This window comes from Artemia sp. Qi Xiang Cuo, chromosome 19, assembly GCF_049724085.1.
Source record: "Artemia sp. Qi Xiang Cuo chromosome 19, ASM4972408v1, whole genome shotgun sequence".
Taxonomy (NCBI): domain Eukaryota; kingdom Metazoa; phylum Arthropoda; class Branchiopoda; order Anostraca; family Artemiidae; genus Artemia; species Artemia sp. Qi Xiang Cuo.
Genome location: NC_142812.1, coordinates 23,361,405 through 23,385,480, shown reverse-complemented (window position 1 = coordinate 23,385,480; position 24,076 = coordinate 23,361,405). Strand labels below are relative to the sequence as shown.

The 24,076-nt window shown below is 35.2% G+C and overlaps 1 protein-coding gene across 1 annotated transcript in view; it reads right to left on the bottom strand.

Moving 5' to 3' along the window:
- LOC148940626 (uncharacterized) overlaps positions 1-11,429 on the bottom strand; it is a 94,261-nt gene extending 82,832 nt beyond the window's left edge. The window contains exon 1 of the mRNA XM_089104897.1: positions 10,494-11,429. Within this exon, the coding sequence (XP_088961023.1) occupies positions 10,494-11,284 (791 nt within the window). The 5' untranslated portion in view covers positions 11,285-11,429. The remainder of the gene's footprint in view (positions 1-10,493) is intronic.
- Positions 11,430-24,076: the final 12,647 nt, after the last annotated feature.

The window sequence follows — 24,076 nt, the reverse complement described above, 5'->3', positions numbered from 1 at the left end:
TATATTTTAAATTGAAAACACTGGCCAAACATCAGTTGTGTATTATACAGTACACAATCAACCCATCTCCCCCCAAAACACTTTTCAGCCATTTCTTGTTAATTTTTTTATTTCTTAACTATTTTAATTTGACAACACTGTCCAAACATCACTTGTGTATTATACAGTATATAATCATCCCATCTCCCCCAAAACACTTTTCAGCCATTTCTTGTTAAATTTTTTTATTTCTAAACTATTGTTGGCTAAAGGCAATTCTCCAAAACAAATCAGAAACCGCTCTTGATAGCACAGACTTCAAAAATGGAACAACTATTTTAAATTGACAACACTGTCCAAACATCACTTGTGTATTATACAGTACACAATCAATCCATCCCCCCCCCCAAAACACTTTTCAGCCATTTCTTGTTAAATTTTTTTATTTCTTAACTATTTTAAATTGACAACACATCGAAGCATATTTTAAATTGACAACACTATCCAAACATCACTTATGTATTATACAGTACACAATGAACCCATCTCCCCCCAAAACACTTTTCAGCCATTTCTTGTTAAATTATTTTATTTCTTAACTATTTTAAATTGACAACACTGTACAAACATCACTTGTGTATTTTACAGTACACAATCATCCCATCTCCCCCAAAACACTTTTCAGCCATTTCTTATTAAATTTTTTTATTTCTAAACTATTGTTGGCTAAAGGCAATTCTCCAAAACAAATCAGAAACTACTCTTGATAGCACAGACTTCAAAAATGGAACAACTATTTTAAATTGACAACACTGTCCAAACATCACTTGTGTATTATACAGTACACAATCAACCCATCTCCCCCAAAACCCTTTTTAGCCATTTCTTGTTATATTTTTATATTTATAAACCATTTTAAATTGAAAACATATCAAAGTGTATTCTAAACTGACAACAGTGTCCAAACATCACTTGTGCATTATATAGTACACAATCAAACCCTCTCCCCCCAAAAAACTTTTAAGCCATTTCTTGTTAAATTTTTTTATTTCTTAACTATTTTAAATTGACAACACATCGAAGTATATTTTAAATTGACAACACTATCCAAACATCACTTGTGTATTATACAGTACTCAATCATCCCATCTCCCCCCAAAACACTTTTCAGCCATTTCTTGTTAAATTTTTTTATTTCTTAACTATTTTAATTTGACAACACATCGAAGTATTTTTTAAATTGACAACACTATCCAAACATCACTTGTGTATTATACAGTACACAATCAGCCCATCTCCCCCCAAAACACTTTTCAGACATTTCTTGTTAAATTTTTTTATTTCTTAACTATTTTAAATTGACAACACTGTCCAAACATCACTTGTGTATTATACAGTATACAATCATTCCATCTCCCCCAAAACACTTTTCAGCCATTTCTTGTTAAATTTTTTTATTTCTAAACTATTGTTGGCTAAAGGCAATTCTCCAAAACAAATCAGAAACCGATCTTGATAGCACAGACTTCAAAAATGGAACAACTATTTTAAATTGACAACACTGTCCAAACATCACTTGTGTATTATACAGTACACAATCAACCCATCCCCCAAAAAAACACTTTTCAGCCATTTCTTGTTAAATTTTTTTATTTCTTAACTATTTTAAATTGACAACACATCGAAGTATATTTTAAATTGAGAACACTGTCCAAACATCACCTGTGTACTATACAGTACACAATAAACCCATCTCCCCCCAAAACACTTTTCAGCCATTTCTTGTTAAATTTTTTTATTTCTTAACTATTTTAAATTGACAACACATCGAAGTATATTTTAAATTGACAACACTGTCCAAACATCACTTGTGTATTATACAGTACACAATCAACCCATCTTCCCCCAAAACACTTTTCAGCCATTTCTTGTTAAATTTTTTTATTTCTTAACTATTTTAAATTGACAACCCTGTCCAAACATCACTTGTGTATTATACAGTACACAATCATCCCATCTCTCCCAAAACACTTTACAGCCATTTCTTATTAAATTTTTTTATTTCTAAACTATTGTTGGCTAAAGGCAATTCTCCAAAACAAATCAGAAACCGCTCTTGATAGCACAGACTTCAAAAATGGAACAACTATTTTAAATTGACAACACTGTCCAAACATTACTTGTGTATTATACAGTACACAATCAACCCATATCCCCCAAAATACTTTTCAGCCATTTCTTGTTGATTTTTTTAATTTCTAAACTATTTTAAATTGACAACACATCGAAGTATATTTTAAATTCAAAACACTATCCAAACATCACTTGTGTATTATACAGTACACAATCAACCCATCTCCCCCCAAAACACTTTTGAGCCATTTCTTGTTAAATTTTTTTATTTTTTAACTATTTTAAATTGACAACACATAGAAGTATATTTTAAATTGACAACACTGTCCAAACATCACTTGTGTATTATTCTTTACACAATCAACCCATCTCCCCCCAAAACACTTTTCAGCCATTTCTTGTTAATTTTACTTATTTCTTAACTATTTTAAATTGAAAACACATCGAAGTATATTTTAAATTGACAACACTGTCCAAACATCACTTGTTTATTATAGAGTACACAATCAACCCGTCTCCCCCCAAAACACTTTTAATCAGTTTCTTTTTTATTTTTGTCATTTCTTAACTATTTTGAATGGACAACCCATCGAAGTATATTATAATTTGAAAAAACTATACAAAACATCAATTGTGTCTTATACAGTACACAATCAACCCATCTCCCCCGAAAACACTTTTCAGCCATTTCTTGTTAAATTTTTTTATTTCTTAACTATTCTAAATTGACAACACTGTCCAAACATCACTTGTGTATTATACAGTACACAATCATCCCATCTCCCCCAAAACACTTTTCAGCCATTTCTTGTTAAATTTTTGTATTTCTAAACTATTGTTGGCTAAAGGCAATTCTCCAAAACAAATCAGAAACCGCTCTTGATAGCACAGACTTAAAAAATGGAACTGTGGATAACACACGGGTGATTGACAGCTTTCCCTGCAAAAGCATTCCTTAATACGCAATTTGACAATCTCTAGTTTTCGATTTTTTAAAAAAAGCGGGGAATCCCCGCTCGTAATTGCTGATCACTTTAACCCTTTAAAAAAAAAACCTGTCTGCTCAAGTAACATAATTACCACCATACTCTAAAAACATGTTTGACCACATTAGACCTTGCCAAGTTTAAAAAACTTTGTCTTTATTTTCATAACATGCATTATAGTGGACCAACTTTTAAAATATTCACGTGTAGTTTAATGACACAGCCATGGGTTTTTCTTGCGCAATTCCAATGTATATTTCCATGTACCGTTCAAATCAACAGCAATTTCAATGTATATTTTCATGTATATTTCAAATATATAGATACATTACTACTTGGGAGGGGGCCTAGTTGCCCTCCATTTTTTGGAGGGCACGCATCGGGATCTTTCTTCGAGCAAAAAAATGCGAATTTCCACCTTTTTTTAGATAGGAGCGTGAAACTTCTTTAATAGGGTTCTCTGATAAGCTGAATGTGATGGTGTAATTTTCGTTAAAGTTAATTAAAAATGCAAAATTCCACATTTTTCTAGATAGGAGTTTGAAGCTTCTTTAATAATGTTCGTTGATAAGCTGAATCTGATGGTGTGAATTTCGTTAAAGTTAATTAAAAAAATTCGCAATTAAAACAAAATTTTATTGTTTAAAAAAATTGAGTTGTGAGAAAGACAAACTTTAGCTTGAAGAGCGAGGCGTTGAGGAGGGGACAGCCCCTTTCATATACGGAATAATTTCTGTTCGTTTTAAGTTTTAACGTCGTTCCTTACTTTCAGTTTAAAAACCTTGTTTTTTTTATTTCATTTGTGAACGTTTTTTAATTAATGCAGGTTTTGATTTTGGCTCACCGTACATGAATAATTAAAACGAAATTTGGATATTAATTCTACTTTTATCTGGTTAAATCGCTTACACAAAAGTTGGTTAATTTTATTTACGAACGTTTTTATTAGTATTAAATATACGTAACTTACGAATTTACTTACGTAACGAACTTCTATATTCATATATTTTTAATACGTATATTAAGGGGTTTGCCCCCTAGTCAATACCTTGCTCTTTAAGCTAAAGTTCGAATTTTTTTTCCAATTCTTTAAAAATGACCTCTTAATCACAAAGGCCGTTAATTAGAATAAATAGCTCTTACGAAAGTACTAAAAAATCTTTGGCTTAAAGAGCGAGGCATTGACTAGAAGGTGAACCCAATCACATAGCTAATATTTTTTTGTTCGTTTTAAGTTTTTATGTTGCTCCATACTTTCAGTTGAAAAACTTGTTTTTTTTATATTTAATTTATGATTTTTTTAAAAATAATGATGAGAAGTCCGGCGCCCCCTTCAGGGCCATTTCTCTTCCCCCAGGAGAATTACCGTCGTGAAAAGGGCCTCCCACACAGACGCCGGCCTACCCCCACCCCCCACTAACAGAAAAAATTCCCCCTGAAAACGTCTGTATAATTACCAAAACCCACAGCTATATGTTAAAATTGGGTAAAGTTCATAATTTTCAGCCCTCCCCTTGGGGGATTCGAGGGATTAAGTCATCCTAAAAGGCATATTTATAATATTTTCGACCAAGCTGAACAAAATGGCTATCTCAAAATTTTGATCGGGTGACTTTGGGAAAAAAATGAGCGTGGGAGGGGGTCTAGTTGCCCTCCATTTTTTTTGGTCACTTAAAAAGGGCACTAGAACTTTTAATTTCCGTTCCAATGAGCCCTCCCACGATATTCTAGGACCACTGGGTCGATACGATCACCCCTGGGGAAAAGAAAAAAAAACAAATAAACACGCATCCATGATCTTTCTTCTGGCAAAAAATGGAAAATTCCACATTTTTGTAGATAGGAGCTTGAAACCTCTACAGAAGAGTTTACTGATACGCTGAATATGATGGTGTGATTTTCAATAAGTTTTTATAACTTTTAGGGGGTCTTTCCCCCTTTTTCGAAAATCAGCCAAATTTTCTCAGGCACGTAACTTTTGATAGATAAGATTAAACTTGATGAAACTTATATATTTGAAATCAGAATTAAAATATGATTCTTTTGATGAATCTATTGGTATCAAAATTCCATTTTTTTAGATTTTCGGTTACCATTGAGCCGGGTCGCTCCTTACTTACAGTTCGTTACCACGAACTGTTTGATTAAAATAAAAAAAAAATTCTCCGGGAAAGTATATAGTGAATTTAAAACTTAAAAGAAGCAGATAATTAGCTAAAAAGCCAGAGTGTTATTTGCACTTCACTGTGGTTTCAGATTTTGACCACAATTTTTGTGATTTTACCGGAGTTTCTTCGTATTTTGCCAGACTTATCCGAAGTTTTATTAGAAATTCTCCGTAGTAACCATGTCTGTAGAAGCTCTACATAATTCTGTTATGTGCTGACCTGTATTCTATGTTATACTAACTAAATACGTTACAACTTTAATTCAAATAATTTAAATAAGTTTTTACGTTAAAGGGAAAAATATTGGCCTTTCAACCAACCCAGCCAAAATAGCCATGTCAAAATATCTCATCTCGCATTTGTCAACTAGATATTTTTTGCTGGCTTCAAGTGCAAGATATTGATCAACCGTAGTGGAACTACAGACGTGTTAATATATAAAATAATACACGTATTAGCTGAACGCATGACGGTCTCAACCAAATCATCAATCCTACCTATGTAGGTATGTAGCCAGCAAAACTAAGGTCGGTTCTTCAGTACCAGGGTTGGCCTCTGTGGATATAAATTCGGGGCATCAGCTTGCTAATTATAGTCCCCAAAAAATAGAATATATTTACGATAAATAAAAGTTCTAATAGGGATGAAATCCTTTTAATAGACAGTGATAACTTTCACAGAGTGATAAAATTTCACAAAAAATACTAGATATTTCGGTCACACATGCTGTGACCGTCATCAGTAGTAAAACTCTTTTACTGTTGATGTTTTACTTCGTCATCAGTAGTTTTACTACTGATGACGGTCACTGCATGTGTGACCGAAATATCTAGTATTTTTTTGTGAAATTTTATCACTTTTTGTGAAAGTTATCACTATCTGTTAAAAGGATTTTGTCCTTATTTGAGCTTTTATTTATCGTCATGGAAAAGCAGTGTGGTCTTTGAAATTATCTATGAATATATTACATATGGGTATGCCGATTCCTAATCTTGGTGCTGAAGAAAATTGATTAGGTAATAACAACGAGTTAATATAAATACTATGACAGTGCTTCTATGTATATGGGGTACCAGTGGGGTTATTCCAATATGAAACCCTTACGTAGAAGAAAATAGTGGAAAAATATTCATTGATGTGTTGTCTTCAGCCCCCCATCCCCAAGAGCCTAAAATATAAAGTCTTAAGAATTAACATACATTATTGCTAGAAAGTACCGTTGGCTGCTCTATCTTATATGCAGGTGCAACCATCGATAGTTTCTAGCATCAGTATATATTTGATTCTTTAGACTTTTTAGCTTAGGCTCTTGGTGGGAGAGTGAAGGCAATATATACACGAATTTTTTCCACTATTTTCTTCCGTACAATGGGTTCAATAAAGAATGTTCCTTACTAAATAAAGGAATATATAATTATGTCCACTATTTTCTTTACTGGTTTTCTAAGAGTACCGGAATTAGCAAACTGCTATTCCAACTTTAGATGCATTTGAGTTTTGAAATTGACAAGCTGCTCGCTGAGTTTAGATTCAAACGAAAATTAACCCATGCACAAAAGGCCTGATTTTAGGGAGAACCCTAGGTACCAGAGAAACCTGAATGCTTTTCAGGCGAGTGGCAAAATTTTTCTCCTAACACTAGACGTTTAACTTTTGACTAGACGTTTATAACACCATACGTTTATATGTTTGGACTTTCCAACGTTCCGAGTATACAAAAAGTAACATTTTGAAATTAAAAATAAAACGATTTTCAAAAATTTTGTGAATAGATCTTGCCGTTAACCTTGAGTCAAGCTAATATGGATTCATTCTATTTTAGGATGGAATAATGAATAAATAGCAAAATCTTGCAAGAGCTTATCCATTTTTCTATCTCTAAGGCTCTGAGGCTCTCTTAGCGACTTCCAAATTCATGTTAGAACAAGTCTAATTCGTTTTTTAGTTCTTTCTAACGCAACGAAAGAGTAACCAAATATCATAACAAGAATTTTAAGAGAAACTGCTTAGAGTGCCGGGGCATAAAGTGGCTGGTGGACTTTCACCCACTAGAATATTTCCCTCACCCCTAGATTAAAAAAAACAACCTTTTTTTGGGTGTTCCATTGAAACGGGCTTTTTATTATTCATTGAAAAAAAAACCAAAAAAAAACAACGAAATAGTCCCCCTTGATTTTCAGTAAAATATTTTGCCCTCCCCCCTCTCCCTAATAAATTTCGTGAATTAACGCCATTGTTAGAGTGGAATAAATGTCAATTGTCAATGACTCGACAATGATAGTTATTATTCAGGTTAAACTTAAAAGTAATTTCTACAGAGCTCCTAGGTTTTCTGAGAAGAATAACGTCCGCGGTGGGTTTCTCTTCAAATAAAGTGTCATTTAAATTGTCAGCCAAGTTAAACAACCAATTGATTAAAATTTGTTTATTACAAAATGACGCTATTAAATTAGTGACCAGTATGTTATGACTAACTCTATTATAAGCAATTATAGTAATGGCGGTCTTGAAATCCGAAAAAGGCTCTATTGCACTATAATTCATTATAATAAATGAATTATAGTGCAATAGAGCCTTTTTCGGATTTCAAGACCGCCATTACTATAATTGCTTATAATAGAGTTAGTCATAACATACTGGTCACTAATTTAATAGCGTCATTTTGTAATAAACAAATTTTAATCAATTGGTTGTTGCACTTATTGCTCTTTCTACCCGTTTTTGACAGGTATGATATACTTAAGTAATTTTGCATGTGGATAGCCGATAATAATAGTAAGACATAGGGCATCTTTGTGGAATAAACTGGGTTTTTAAAGTGTAAAAATGGGTTGCAAAAGGGTTTGAAAGCATGGCAATCTTCCATAAAATTTTACTTAAACGAGTAAAATAATAACTATGGTCTTGCTGAGAGAGATTGATTTAAAGGCTCGCTGAAGTTAATTCGGATCTTAGCACAGTAACGTTGTTCGGCTCAGCACTTATTTATCTATTTCTTGAAGTTGTTGAAATCAAAATGGCAAAGGTCTTAGACTTTTGAGCGAATTTTTTCCATGGGCAGTGTCATTTTAAAGTTGAAACACTCACCAATATATTATGGTAATATTACGCAACCATTTACGCAGCAATCCATAAGGCTTATCGCTATCAATAATAGCAAAACAAAAAAAAAATATCGAAGCAATCAAAAATGCACATGGTTTCAAAGTATACTGTATACAGTTAGGTAATAAAATATAATAATGTTAAAAAGTTAATGAGCAAACTTTAATTATTTTATCTTGATTCAGTTTTTTAATCCAGCTCTCCTCTCCTCTCAGTGTCATTCTGCCATCTTTAAATTTCAACATAATAATTGTATTTACGTTATGGCTGTACTTAAAATCAAACCAATTTAAAATCTACACAAACTGCAACCTTAATCAATCATTTTTAAATTTAATTATCAGTATATTTTTATCAATTAATTAATTTTATCAATTTATTATTCAATTAATTAATTCTTTAATTAATTCAATTAATTAAGGTTATCATTTAATTCTTAAAATTGAGCAGTTAAAAATTAATTAGATTTTATTTCGGGCATTTGACAAACTATTTCGATAATAAATATCTACCCAGTAGTTTTGCAAGATGCCCTTCCATCCAAAGGCACCCATTCAATGGTGGCACCAAATTTACAAATGTTTTCTTCTCTCCAAAACCCATCTGTTCACCTTAAATTGCCTTTTTTTTCAATTCATTTACAAATGCTCTAAATTCACACAAGTGAAAAGCCTTGTTTTTGAATTATTTTGAGGGAAAAAACATTTAACAGTGAAGCATGATTTTAATCTCCATTTTTAAACATATAATTCAATTGTTCTCAGGCACCCCTTTTAAACTACTAAAAACGCAAAAACTATAAAAATGAACAAATAATTGCAAAAAACTATTCAAACGGGAAAAAGATATAAAAAACCTAGCTTAAACAAAACATGAAAAAACAAAGAAAACACGCGAACGGTACAGAAAAAAAATAATATTGTTTCGTGTAACGTTCGTGTGTTTTCTTTAAAAATACTCAAGACATAAAAAGTCCTAAGCCCCTTTTTCAATTATTAATATTTGAGGAAAAACGGTACTGCTCTATTAGCTGTAAGACGCGCGATAATGCGAAGAAGATCAGCTAGGATAAAAACCTGTTAAGTTTGGTTAATGCTAATGAAATAAAACAAAATATGACGAAAATATAATAGTTTAAAAGCAAATTTCAGCTATATATTTGCACATTAGGGGTGGGGAATGGGGGTAAAGCAAAGCAAATATTTATTTATTTTATCCAATAAAGGAGGAAGCCTTAAGCTAGTCGCATAAAATATATTAAATGCGTAAACTAACCTAGGTACCTCTTTTCCCCCTAAACCCAAAAAAACTAAAGTTTAAATGGTACTGGTGCATTATGTGGACACTGCTATATATTGTACAAGGAAACCAGTCACGAAAAAACCCGTCAAACAGGCTATTTTCAAGAGACCGCTATACATAAATGACTGCAAAGCCGTGGTTTCTCAAAGAATTACAATATTTTAACGATTGTTTTTTGGGGTTTAAGGGGGAAAAAGGTACGTATTTAATATATGGTATGCTTTACCCCCGCTCCCCCCTCCCTAATATGCAACTATATAGCCCAAATTTGTTTATAAACTATTATATATTCATCCTATTTTATTTCATTAGCATTAAAAAAACTTGACTTCTTTAGCAGTGTCCACATAATGCATCAGTACCGTTAAAATGTTGCAAACCAAGAGATAAACCACTGTTTGCAATGCTCGGCATAAATTCTCCGTTGAAAGAACCTGTTTGACTAGTTTCTTTATCATCTTCGCTATATGAAATATCACGTGTCTTACAGCTAATAGAACAGTACTGGAAAAACTTCATCATTCTTTCAAATTATTTGATAAAACCTTGATACGCTTTTACTCCCCAATAGTTTACATCAGTAGCTCTTCTGTCCGTCTACATATAAGTAATTCAAAGTACACGATACCACAGCGCACAATAGTGAGCCTTACGCGCGCACAAGAAATATATTGAAGATTTTTCAGAAAATATGGGGCAAAATTTTTCAATCCATCAGAAAATAAACACACCTCAGTTTCGTTTCCGTGTTTCATTCCGGTGTAAAAGATAAAAATACAAACACAATATTTAAGAAAAAAAAATGATGCCTTGCACTTACCTTAAAAAGGGTGACAAAGTTCTAATAACAAGATATGTTTGTTGAGATTCATGATTCACTTCACAAACTGCCCTTTCTAAACAACGCGGAGGTTGATTCGTATTTTCAAAAATATTAAAGATATCCATAGCAACACTATGTGTCTGTTCAATCAAATCTTTTGCCGACCTAATCCAACTAAGATTTCCGTCATCAGGAGTTGCGTAGTCATTTCTTTTAGTTCCAGACTCATCATAGTGACTCTTTAGTACATTTCCAGGTATACTCTTCTGTCTAACTAATTTGAATTTATATGCACCGTCAGTAAAGTAGATATCATCGTCATTGTCATCAATTCTCAAAACTGGCTGGTAATAGTGTTTGAGCAACACCTTGTTTTTTGGTGGTTTGGATCTATTGAAATAAAAACCTTTCATACCTCTATGGATTCTTTGACTTTTCTTCCTACGCACTACCCTTATTTTCTTTTTCCCTCCTTTAGAAAATAGCACATCACTCGTTACTGTTATTTTTGGCTTCTCTATATCTTGCACATCATTTATCAAATTGTTATTCTGCTGTCGTTCTTTGAGATAGTTCATTGTTTGTACATGCAGTACTAGATCATCAAGAATGTTTCGGATTTTTCGTTCAACATAGTCACTATTTACCGACTTAGAGTTCCCAGGTCTTCCAATTTGCAGGTATAAACTATATAAAAACAGGAAGGAAAGATTCATCAAACCTTGAATAAAAGCAACATCGTTTATATTAATGCTTCCTATCTCTTTTGTTTCCGGTTCCATATCCATATTGAATTTTACATGTATCTTCTCTCAGTTAGTTCCTAGTACCCAATGTCTATGGTGCAAATATTCCACTGTGCTTACGCTCTGTATGAGTTACTCTTGCTTTCATCATAAGTAAAATATGACTGAAGCATAAGCCATGCTGTTTTACTCAGTACTCGACATATGTCACTTATTTTTGAACATATATAAAAAAGAAGGAATTTAGCTTGAGTTAGACATATTTAAGATATCAACAGAAATGAGGTTACTAATTGTTCAAAAAGCGATTTATGGACAGATTGCTTGCTGTGATAACAATGAGAGGGTGGTGTTGTGTAATAACGATTTTAGGTCAAAGGGGAAAGTTTTAGTTCCCTTACAATTTTAGTACGCTGCTTGTCTCCTCAAAGGGTGAAAGCCCAGTAGCACAGAGGGGGTGGCAAGAAATAAAAAAAACGGTCGTTATAGGTTTTTAGTTATGTTAACTTTGTGAATAGCAAATATTCTAACCAAAAAAAGAAGAAGGAAAAATCCAGAAGAAATAATACTAGTCAATAGTTGTAGTTACTGAATTTTAGGCTCTCAGAGTTAGAATCTTTATAAAAATGGGTCTAATATCAAACAAAATTGGCATTTTTTTTGTATTTTTCTAAATAGCCATTATATATAGAGCTGGAAAGGTAATTGAATAAATTTATTTCTGTCCTAAAATAGGATTACTAGATAAATGACAAAAATGTATAATTTATGCAGAGGTGTAAAATGCTAAGGGATAGGGGAGGGGTAGTCTCCCCTCAAGACATAGTTTTGTCACCTCCAGGCTCATGGGTGCCCATAGACTGAATTTTAGGGGGGGGGCTCACCTGGTCTAATCGGTACTTCCAGTGCTGTATAATTGAAATCTCAAGACAAAATATCATAGGCAGTGCTATAGCGCTGCCTAAGTAAAACGCGATATGGGCACAATATATTGTTCTTTTTAGACCTGGGCACTTCTTATAGAAAAAAAAATGTCATAGGAACTTCAAAAAAGCTCATGACGGGGAGCCAGCTCTCCCTCCCCCACGTCAATCACTTTCCCAAACACATCCCATCAAAATTTTGGGATAGCCATTTTGTTCAGTTTAGTTTTATGGTCCGGAAATTATGACTTTGGGAATGACAACCCCCCCCCCACAACCCTCAGGGCAAGATTTGTAAGTTATGCCCTGTTGGGATATAAGGTTTTTTTTAAAGTAAGGGTGGTCGTATAGACCTCACAGGGGGCTCATTTGATTGGTAATCACAAGTTTTACCGGCCTTTTTAACAGTCAAAAGTAATTGGAGGTCATGCAGCCCCTCCCCATACACCAATCATTTCCCCAAACACATTCAATCATAATTTTTAAGATGTCGATTTTGTTCTATGTAGTTGACATGTCAAGCAATTATATCTTTGAGGATACCCCCCCCCATACCTCCATATAGCCCTTAGGTCAAGGACTGTAAGTTATGCCCGGGGTCATATAAGGTTTTTATAAGGTATGGTGGTCATATAAACTTCAAAGAGAGCTCATTGGATTGGTAATCAGAAGTTATAGTGTTCTTTTTAAGAGTCAGTGTGATCAGAAGGCGAATAGCTCCCACACACACATGTTGTAATTTCCAGAAACGCACCTGATAGAAATTTTAAGATGGCCATTTGTTGTAGTAAAAACTTCGAAAAGGGCTCGGTAGGTTGGTAATTGAAAGGGCTAGTGCCTTCTTTAATAGTCAAAAGTGATTGGAGGGCAACCACCCCCCCCCCCATGCCAATCATTTCTCCAAACACTTCCAGTCACAAATTTCGAGATAGTAATTTTTTTTATACAGTTTAAAAGTCCAGAAATTATGTCTTTGAGGATGAGCCCCCTCACAGTCCTCAGGGTAAGGGTTATAAAGTATGCCCCGAGGGAATTTAAAATTTTTATGGAAACGGTGGTCATATAAATTTCGGAGGGGGCTCATTGGATTGGAAATCGGAAGTTGAAGAGCCATTTTTAGTAGTCAACTTTTTCGGAGGGCAGCTTTTCCCCCCCCCCCCTTCATGTTATTTTTTCCCCCAATGCATCCGATAGAAATTTCCAGATAGCTATTTTTGTTCAAAAATAGTCCAAAACTCTCATAACACGGCCTTTTGGGTTAACACAACCCCCAAAGGTATGGGGATAAGGGTTTTAAGTTATGTCCTGGGGTATGTAACATTTTTATGAAGAAGGGGTCTTGTGAACTTTAGAGGAGGCTCATTTGATTGGAAATACATACTTCTAGTTCCATTTTAAGAGTAAAGCGTGATGGAGAGAAAATAGACCCCCTCTCCCTGATATCCTCTTTTCCCCAAACACATTCGATCGAAATTATGAGACAGCCCTTTTGTAGCCAATAGTTCAAGAGAATATAACAATGTCTTCAGTGATCAAATATAAGAAATATTTAGGCGGACGTTGAACTAAATCAAAACAAATTATGAGCATGTGAACTTTCAAAAAGGTGACAAAGCAGTATCTCAAGAATAATTTATTTTATTAAGTTAGATCTTTAAGAGTAAGTTGTGGGGATTTTGAACTAGCCAGAAGGTACTATGTGTATACTTTTAGTCAGGAGCGAATCTCCAGCATTTTTATTGGGAGGGGGGGCAAGAGGGGTCCATATCTGGATAGTCAAAGGGCATTGGATGTATACTATTTTTTTCTCCACATTATTGGGGGGGCCACCCCCAACGACGCCCCTGCTTTTAGTACTACAACTACAGTTACTGTAACTAATGACGCTTAGAGTTTTAAGGTGAAACTTCTAGGAAGTGTTTAGAGGCCGTTTCAATTAAACGAAAAACTGTATACATGCAGGTTATCAAAAAGGCATATAAGCAATATCATAGGCAGCACCACTCCATAATAACTAGAAATATGGTTGAAACATTTAAAGAAGACAATTCGATTCAAAATTAAAAGTTCTAGGGTCCTTTCAAAGACGAAAAAGAGATTGGAGGGCAATCAGCCCGTCTCTTAAGCTAATTTATTTTCCAAACACAGCTAGTAAAAATTTTAAGACATACATTTTGTTCAGCATTGTACAACGGTCCAGAAGCTGTTCTTTTAGTGATGTTGGAAGTTTCAAACCCCTCCAATTATTCAAAACTACAGATTATAATAGAGGAAAAAAAAACCGAAAAGACGTAAAATATTATTATTTTTCTTCATGAAAATGACTTTGTCAATAAAAAACGAATAGAAATTCACCTAAAAAAATTTGTTCCACAATAAATGAAACTCAAAATGAACAGAAATTAGAATAAATAGCCGAGTCAAACTCAAAACGAGCAAAAACTGACATGAGTATGGCTGATAATCTCCATGCCTTTACAAGACCAGAACATAGTTTGTGTTTTACTGAATACAAAATATGTTTTAATGTTCTCACTTTTTTTTACTTAAATAATTAAAAAACTTTTTTCCTCACTTTCTTTTTATCCATTTTTATTTTAAGGAATAAATATCAGTATAGGTAAATTTAACTGACAATCCCCGGTCATTTTTTTTAGTAAAACCTAAGTTATGTTCTGGTCTTTAGAAGGCATGGGGGTTGTCAGCCCTATTAATGTTAATTTTTGCTCTTTTTGAGTTTGACTCGGCTATTTATTATAATTTCTGTTTGTTTTGAGTTTAATTTAATTGTTGATAGGGATTTGTGGTAGTTTTACGCTTGGAAGATTATTTGACTTTATTTTTGCCCATTTTTGGCTTAATAGAGCTCTTTACTTTTCTTTGAAAACTTATTCTGTGTTAAGTTTTTTAAATTAATACAAATACATGACACCGTCATTCAGCCAGGGGGCGGGCGCCCCCTCCCCTTGCTCTTCCTCCCTATGGGTGCCCATGTCCAGGCCCAATTTGGCCCAGCTTTTTCTTGTCTCTCTTAGATTCTTCAAACAAAAAGAAAAACTTTATTTCAAATGAAAATAAGGAGTGACATGATAACTAAAAAAAGGCCTATATCCGCCACGACGTATCCAATAACTCTTCACAAATGCAAATCATTTTTGAACATATGTAAAAAAGAAGGAAATCATCTTGAATAAAATATATTTAAGTTATAAATTAAAAGGAGGCTATTAATTGTTCAAAAAACGATTTACGGAGAGATTGCTTTCTAAATAAACTTGGGCAGCGTGGTATTGCGTAACGACGATATTAGGTCAAACGGGAAAGTTAATACTACCTTTACAATTTGAATGCACGATTTGTGTCCTCAAAGAATAAGCGTGCAATGGGATTGAGGGTGGCAAATAATATAAAAGCGGTCAACCCATTTTTTTAACGTTCTTTGCCTGGTGGATAGCATATACTGTCAAGAAAAAGAAAAAAAAATCAAAAATTAAAACACCCCAATGCTTGCACACTGTAAAGTAGTTCGAATATAAATTCGAGTAATTGGAATATAAATTCGAGAAGGCTTTTCGGAGTGTCTTATTTCTTAGAGAGTTGACCATTTATGTGTCAACGAGAGCGGTTCAGGGGGGGACTTTTGGGGCTCAAGCTAGTCATGAGAAATGGTTCGTTCCCATGCCGGTCGAACAGCCAATCGCTGTTACTTCCGATTCTAGTGAGCTGGGGCCAAGTGAATACTTTGAAAGTCAGTCCATCCTTTGCCTTCGTCTTAGTTGTTTTTTCTTCTGCTACATTATATTCTCTGTATGTGTATTCTCACGTTATTAAATAAAGACCATATACCGACATTAACGCTTTTGACTAGATTGAGAATTTACGTAAACCGTTACATCAGCCAATATAAAAGGCATATAAACAAAGTGCTTGACAGAGGTTTTACAGAGTGGTGGCTAGCGGTTAACTAGTGGAGCAAATATCACTATTGGAAAACCTCCAGTGACATTTGAGTGACTTTTATAAGTATTTGCGACGACATCTTGCGACAATCGAGGCTAAATACTGGCAGCCTATTGAAGAGTTATGTCACCCGCTACCAAAATTGCTTGTGATATTGAGGTGCAATTATTGAAGACATCGAAAAGTTACGAGCTATTGAATCTTCTTCTATTCAAAGCGCCTTCTTGAGAGACATTTTCTTTTAACTGAACATTTTGAAATAGGCTGTTAAACAATGCTTACTATGGATTTCCTCGCGATAGCTTCTATCTACTAATTCAAACTTTTACAACTAAGAGTCTCCGTTGGATTTCTACCTTCGCTTCTCCATTCTATATTTTCCAACCAAAATTTAACATTTTGAATTTGATAACCGAAAATTAGTTCTCGATATTGACTTCATTTGACGCTAGTGGTTTAATTGAGACCATCTGCAAGTGGATTTGAGACAGAATACCTTTCTTAGGTTGATTTGACACGATTAAACAACCCAGTAAATCTTATTAGACCTTTGTTCTTATAAGTGAAGTTTGTTGGCCAAAATCTAGCGTCCGTATTTAAAGAAATGGAATATTTCCACCTCTATTATTCGATTCAAATGATCCTGACTTTAATCAAGACGAACTTTATGATTACCTTCAAAAGATCAAGACATGGGTCCTAACAAACCTTCCAACCCCCCTGAGCACCACCCCAATTATTCCTCCAATAGAACAGCCTCAGCAGTCCCAAATAATAGGATCTTGAATTGACCCTCTTTCAGTAATAATGCCACTCACAAAGCCAGAAAGTGGAAAAATAATTGATACATCGGTAGATACATCGCAGTTACAAAAATTTCAGTTGTTGTTAAAGTGGCCTGATTCAAGAGCTTTACAGACAGCGTCACTTTTGGCCCATGGTTTTTTCGCCCCTTTTTGAGAATCTGTATCCCTCGATTACAAATTTGTCAAGTTTGAAACGTGGATTGCTTGTAGCATATGCGCCAGGCAAAACAGTAGGAAAAATGGTTGTAGAGTTTGTAGGCGCGATTCAATTTAAGAATGAAACGGTATACCTATTCTATAGAAGAATACAAAACGTCATGTAGAGTGTCCTTAGAAGCCACTGATGACGGTTAAGTCCTTGGAAGACTTGCTTTCAATGCATTCAAGGAGGGGATCAGACCGTCCTACAAACGGTATTTGTTAGAGCATAGTGCTGAAAATTTTTGTTTAGATGATACATGTAAGGTTGCAAAACAATATGAACAGATAGTGAGAGAAGGAGAGACTTTTGAAAAAGTGTTTGAAAGGCTTTTGCAAAATAACGTTAAATCGGAATGAATAAGTGCCAATTCTTCACTGAGCGTCTGGGATTATTAGGACATGAAGTAACTCCAGCTGGCATTGCGCCGCTCAAGAGCAAACTGGACACAATAAAACCCATTCAACATCCCAGAGATATAGCGGAACTTGGAAGTTTCTTAGGGCTAACACTTTGGTACCGCTCCTTCTATTTGAACTACGCAAAATTATCGGCACCACTAACGAAGCTACTCAGAAAAGATTCAAAATAGTCTTGGGGAAAAGAAGAACAAGAGAGTTTTGACTCGTTAAAAATGGAAATCAGCAACCCAAATTCTGTATTTTTATGGTTCCCTGATCTATCAGAGAATGCTTCGTTTTGGACTGCGGTAGATACATCGGTGATGCTTGTGGCGGTCTCCTTTTACAGATAGATGACACCGGAAGGTTTAGGCTAGTCTCCACATTCAGTAAAGTTCTTTCGCACCAATTTAGTAAAATGGATAACATGTCACGTGAGCTCTTCGGAATGGTATAATCTATAAAACACTTTGAGTACTATATCTGGGGAAGGGAAGTTTATTTTCTAATCGATTGTAAAGCAATTACGTTTCTCCGCAAATGTAAGGATACATGATTAAAGTTGTATAGAATTTCACTAGTATTAGATAGTCCCTTGTATCACTGGCACCATATACCAGGGAAAACACACGCGGCCGATATACTGTCTCGACCAGCGAAAGAAATTGTAGAGGCTACTAGACCTTTTTCAGTGACAGATAATGAGTTAGAATTTTTTGCCGAGCCAGCAAAATTGAAGCATATTAATTACTTAGGCTTAGACCACGAGCATGTAGGAAAACTTCAAAGAGAAGACGCCATATTGAAAACTTTAATTGAATACCTTGAGGTGATAGGAAACAGGTCAATATATAGCTATCCAGGGAAAGGGAGCTGGTTTTAATGTCCTGTGAGGTGAAGTTGATTCATCACGGGATGGTTTTGATGCACTGCGAAATGGTATTGATGCCTCGCAGGGCGGTTTGGCTACCCATGGAAAGGGAGCTGGTTTCGAGGTCCCACGGGATGATTTTGATGCCTCGCAGAATGGTTTTGATGCACCGCGAGATGATGTTGATGCCTCGCAGGACGGTTTTGATGCCCCATGGGATGAATTTCTTGTTGAGGAAACAAGGGATAAAATTTAGAAAAATACCATGGTTGAAACATCTTGTCGACGGAATGTTCATGAGTGATAGTGTATTGTACTGGAAGTCTAGTATGGAAGGAGATCTAGAATGTGCACAAACATTAAAACTGATAGTACCCGAAATACTGATTGATACTACAATTAAATTAGCTCATGAACATCCCCTAATAAGTGCACATTCAAGTAGCCAAAAGACGCTGCAAAATTTTCAGGCTTACTTTATTTTCGAAAATATGGGAAAGAGAGTAAACACAGTTTCTAGAAATTGTCATGTTTGTCTCCGGAAAAATAAATTCCATGAAATCCCTCATCCACCGTTAGGTTGGAGTGAAGCTCCTTCGCATGTGTGTCACATGTGGAGTAAATGGAGCACCGAAAACAGATGAAGGGTTTGAGCATGTAATTGTAGCCGTAGAACATTTCACAGAATTTGTTGTTCTTGAAAGTGTTAAAAATATTTCCGCAAAATCGATTTTGAAGTTTTTAAATGAAAAAATTATTTCTTATTTTAGGTTATTTGATATATTGCTCACGGATAAACACGCGAGTTATCGTTCTAAGTTGGTGGAGGTTTTCTGTGCTAAGCACAAGATTAATCACCGATTTTCTAGTGGTTATAACCCATTTCCGAATGGTTTATGCGAAAACCGAGTAAAGGCTTTTTAAAACATCTGCAAGGCCTACTGCTATGAATCTGAGTCTAATTGGTCGGATTATATTCCAAGTATTCATCTGGTACTCAATATCGCTATTTCATCAACCACGAAATTTCAACCATTTAAACTTATGTTCGGTCGACAACTGATTTTCTATCTTGATTTAGAGTTACTGTGTCCACGACTGGACGACTTCAACAGTTACGAAGAGTTTGCAGCTAGCCAAGTCCAACAGCTTTTTTACCTCCATAGTGTTTGTCGCAAGGAAATGGAAAAATCAAGACAAGTTCAGGCCAAACAGTATAATAAAATAACACAAAAATTCCAATTTTTAAAGAGGGAGGGTACATTACCTATGTAAAGGATAGGATATGCAAAATGTTAAAATTAAAATTTCGTGGTCCATATATAATAATAAAAGTGATCAACCAAACCAAGTTTTCCTGCTGCAGGAATCAGACGGAAAGTGTGCCAGAAGAACTGTAAACATCAGACTAATGAAACCAGTCAAAGACCACTACGTATTTCTTGCGAAAAATCCGGAGTACTCTGAGTATGTAACTAATAAACCAGTCACTAAAGAATCGGAAAGTACAGTAAATGATGTTGTGCATTTAGGTCAGCCTTTAAAAGAAATTTCTTTTTGTATAGATGTACCAGTAGCTCAGCAACAAAGTTTAAAAAATAAAGGTAACTCAAGCACCGCCTGCTTAGAGTCAAGAAGCCAAAATGGGGAACTCATTGTCCAGGAGTCCAATACCACCAATCCATTATTTGTGGATGTAAAGACAGGGGATAGTCACTTTGACATGACCAATGCATCTACTATTTTGTCGCAACATGCTAATCCTGCAAGTAATACTGTCCAGGAGAGTAGCGCTAATAGTAATGTAGAGATATCGCCAATAGTACTGCCATTTGTCGAACCACAAGTTAGTACAGTAAACCCAAATAGGTCAAAACCGAGGCGTTCCGCAGCAATAAAACCCCGAGTATAAAACCGTCATTGCAGCATGGTAGGCCAATCAAACTGCAATGGTAGACATATCTATTGTATCTGTCTTATTTATAATTTTATGCAATTTCATTTATTTCTCACTGTTTTTTTTTCAGGATTAATTAGCCTTTCTCGGTCCTTCCTTTTGCCTTAATCCGAAATTTATACATAATCCCAACTTTCCTTGTCCTCACCAAATTCAGGGGTATGGGTAACAAGTCTATTTTAAAGTATACACAGAAAAATAAAATGTTAGCACATCCAGTTTTCGACTACTGTTGTTAGTGTGGTTTTTTTTTATATTATGTAAATGTTTACTTATATAAGTATTGCGCAGTGTTTATATTATGTAATTGTTTACTATTTTATGTTATAGAATGTTAGTAGGTGAGAAGTGAGCCGAGCGCCTTCTCTAAGGCAGGAGAAACAATTATAAATAATTGTAACTCTCATGTGCTGCTGTCACCAGAATATTCAGTGCAATGCTTTATAACTTTAATGCATTTTAGTGATCCCTTCGTAAACCATATCGGGCTTTAAAAGTCGAGAAAATAAATAGAGACATATGAACCTTAAGTGAATAATTTGGGAAACGTATATAATGCTTTGAATTTAATTAAAGTTTGAGGGTTCAATTATAAGGGGGTAAGCCAAATTCAAGAAATTTAACTTAAAACAGGGGGAGGGGGGAGAATCTGTAAAGTTCGAATATAAATTCAAGTCTTTGGAATATAAATTCAAGAAGGCTTTTCCGGGTGTCTCATTTCTTAGAGAGTTGGCCATTTATGTGTCAACGAGAACGGTCTGGGGGGGTGGCTTTTGGGACTAAAGCTAGTCGTGAGAAACGGTTCGTTCACAGGCCAACCGAACAGCCAATCGCTGGGACTTTCAATTCTGGTGAGTTGGGGCCAAGTGTATCCTTTGAAAGTCCGTCCACCTTTCGCCTTCGTCTTAGATATATGTGTTTCTACTACCTTATATTCACTTTGTGTGTATTCTCAAGTTATTAAATAAAGACTATATACCGACATTAACGCTTTTGACTATCTTTGAGATTTTACGCAAAGCGTTACATCAGCCAAAATAAAAGGCATATAAACAAAGACGTTGACAGGGGTTTCCAACACCGCAATGCACCACATAAACCACAATACAACACGTACATCACAATAGCTAATACTTCCTTAGACTGGGCTTTCAAAGTTAGAAGCTGTATAAAAATGTTCAGTAACGAATTAAACTTGATTTATTGCGTTCATTGAAATATTTACATAGCCATTATCCAAGGAGTTGAAAGTCTAATTGAGTAGGGTTATTTCTCCTACTAGACCTATTTTTGTCACCTCCGAACCTAACATGGTCAGATTTTTTTTTTTTTTTTGGTATCATATATTTTCAAGCTTAAACAGTTTTGCAATTGCGTTTACAATTACAATGACATCCTTTTCATGTTGTTAATTAAAAAAACTTTTTCACAAAATAAGTTTTTCAAAGAAAAGTAAAGAACTCCATTAAACAAAAAATTAGCAAAAATAAAATCAAGCTTGAAACTACCATAAATCAGCATCGAAAAATAAATGAAACCCAAAACGAGCAGAAATTAACATAAGTTGGGCTCAAAATCCCTATGCCTTCCCAAGGCCAGAACATGATTTGCACTTTACTGGAAAAAAATATAAACGCTTTTACTTTTATAGCTTTAATAAATCAAATAATATTAACATTTTGATTACTAAATATCAGTATATGTATATTAAACTGACAATGCAAATTCATTCTATATAAACCTTATATGCCCCCAAGGCATAACTTACAACCCTTGCACTGAGGGCTCTGATGGGGTTATCATCCTAAAAGACCTAATTTCCAGAACTTTTGACAACGTTGAACAAAACTGATATCTCAAATTTTCGATTGGATGTGTTTGGGGAAATGGTGGAAGTGAGGGGGGGCTAGTTGCCCTTCAATCGCTTTACACTATTAAAAAGTGCACTAGGCATTTCAATTTCCAATCAAATGAGCCCTTTTTGAAGTTTCTACGACAACGCGTTCTATAAAAACCTTATATGCCCCCAGGGCATAACTTACAACCCTTGCCCTGAGGGCTGTGGGGGAGTGTCCTCCTCAAAAACATAATTTCTATGCGTAAATCAACAACGCTGAACAAAATGGATACCTAATAATTTTGATTGGATGTATTTGGGGAAAAGGTGGGCGAGAGAGGGGGATTAGTTGCCCTCAAATCACTTTCGACTATTAAAAAGGGCACTAAACCTTTGAATTTCCAATCGAATGAGCCCTTTTCAAGTTTCTACGACAAAGATTCCAATAAAAACTTATATGCCCCCAGGGCATCACTTATGACCCTTGCCCTGAAGGCCGTGGGGGGAGTGTCCTGATCAAAAGTATAATTTCATGAACTTTAAATTGCGTGGAACAAAATGGCTATCTCAAAATTTGGATTGGATGTGTTTAGGGAAATGATGGGCGTGGAAGGGCTATTAATTGCCTTCCAATTACTTTCGACTATTAAAAGGCCACTAGCCATTTCAATTTCTAATCGAATAAGCCCTTTTTGAAGTTTCTACGACAACGCGTTCTATAAAAAACCTTATATGCCCCTAGGGCATAACTTACAACCCTTGCCCTGAGAGCTATAAGGGGGTTGTCATCCTCAAAGACCTAATTTACAGAACTTAAAACTACGTTGAATAAAATGGCTATCTCAAAATTTTGATTGGATGTTTTTGGGGAAAAGGTGGGCATGAGAGGGGGGTTAGTTGCCCTACAATCACTTTCAACTATTAAAAAGGGCACTAGTCCTTTGAACTTCCAAACGAATGAACCTTTTTTGAAGTTTCTACGACAATGCCTTCTATAAAAACCTTATATGCTCCCACGGCATAACTTACAACCCTTGCCCTGAAGGCTGTGGGGAAGTGTCCTCCTCAAAAATATAGTTTCTATCTGGAAATCAACTATACTGAACAAAATGGCTATCTCAAAATTTTGATTGGATGTGTTTCGGGAAATGGTGGGCCTGGAGGGGGTGTTAGTCGCCTTCCAATCACTTTCGACTATTAGAAAGGGCACAAGCCACTCCAATTTCCAATTGAATGAGCCCTTTTCGAAGTTTCTACGACAACTTCTTCGATACGAAGTGCCCTGCTCTAAAGGAAAAGAAAAAAAAATAATACATTGTGCCAACATCGCTCTTACATACCCTCAGGGCATACCTTAAAACGCTTGCCCCAAGGGTTGTGGGGGAGTATCCTCCTCAAAAACAGGTTTTCTATCTGGAAATCCACTACGCTGAACAAAATGGCTATCTCAAAATTTTGATTGGATGTGTTTGGGGGAATGATGGCAGTGGGGGAGGGGGGGGGCTAGTTGCCCTCCAATCACTTTTGACTATTAAAAAGGCACTAGCCCTTTGAATTTCCAATCAAAAAAGCCTTTTTGAAGGTTCTACGACAACGCCTTCAATAAAAACCTTATATGCCCCCAGGGCATAACTTACAACCCTTGCCCTGAAGGCTGTGGGGGAGTGTCCTCCTCAAAAACATATATTCTATCTGGATATCAACTCCGCTGAACAACCTGGCTCTCTCAAAATTTTGATTGGATGTGTTTCGGGAAATGGTGGGCGTGGAAGGGGTGTTATTTGCCTTCCAATCACTTTCGACTATTAAAAAGGGCACAAGCCACTGAAATTTCCAATTGAATGAGCCCTTTTCGAAGTTTCTACGACAACTTCAATACG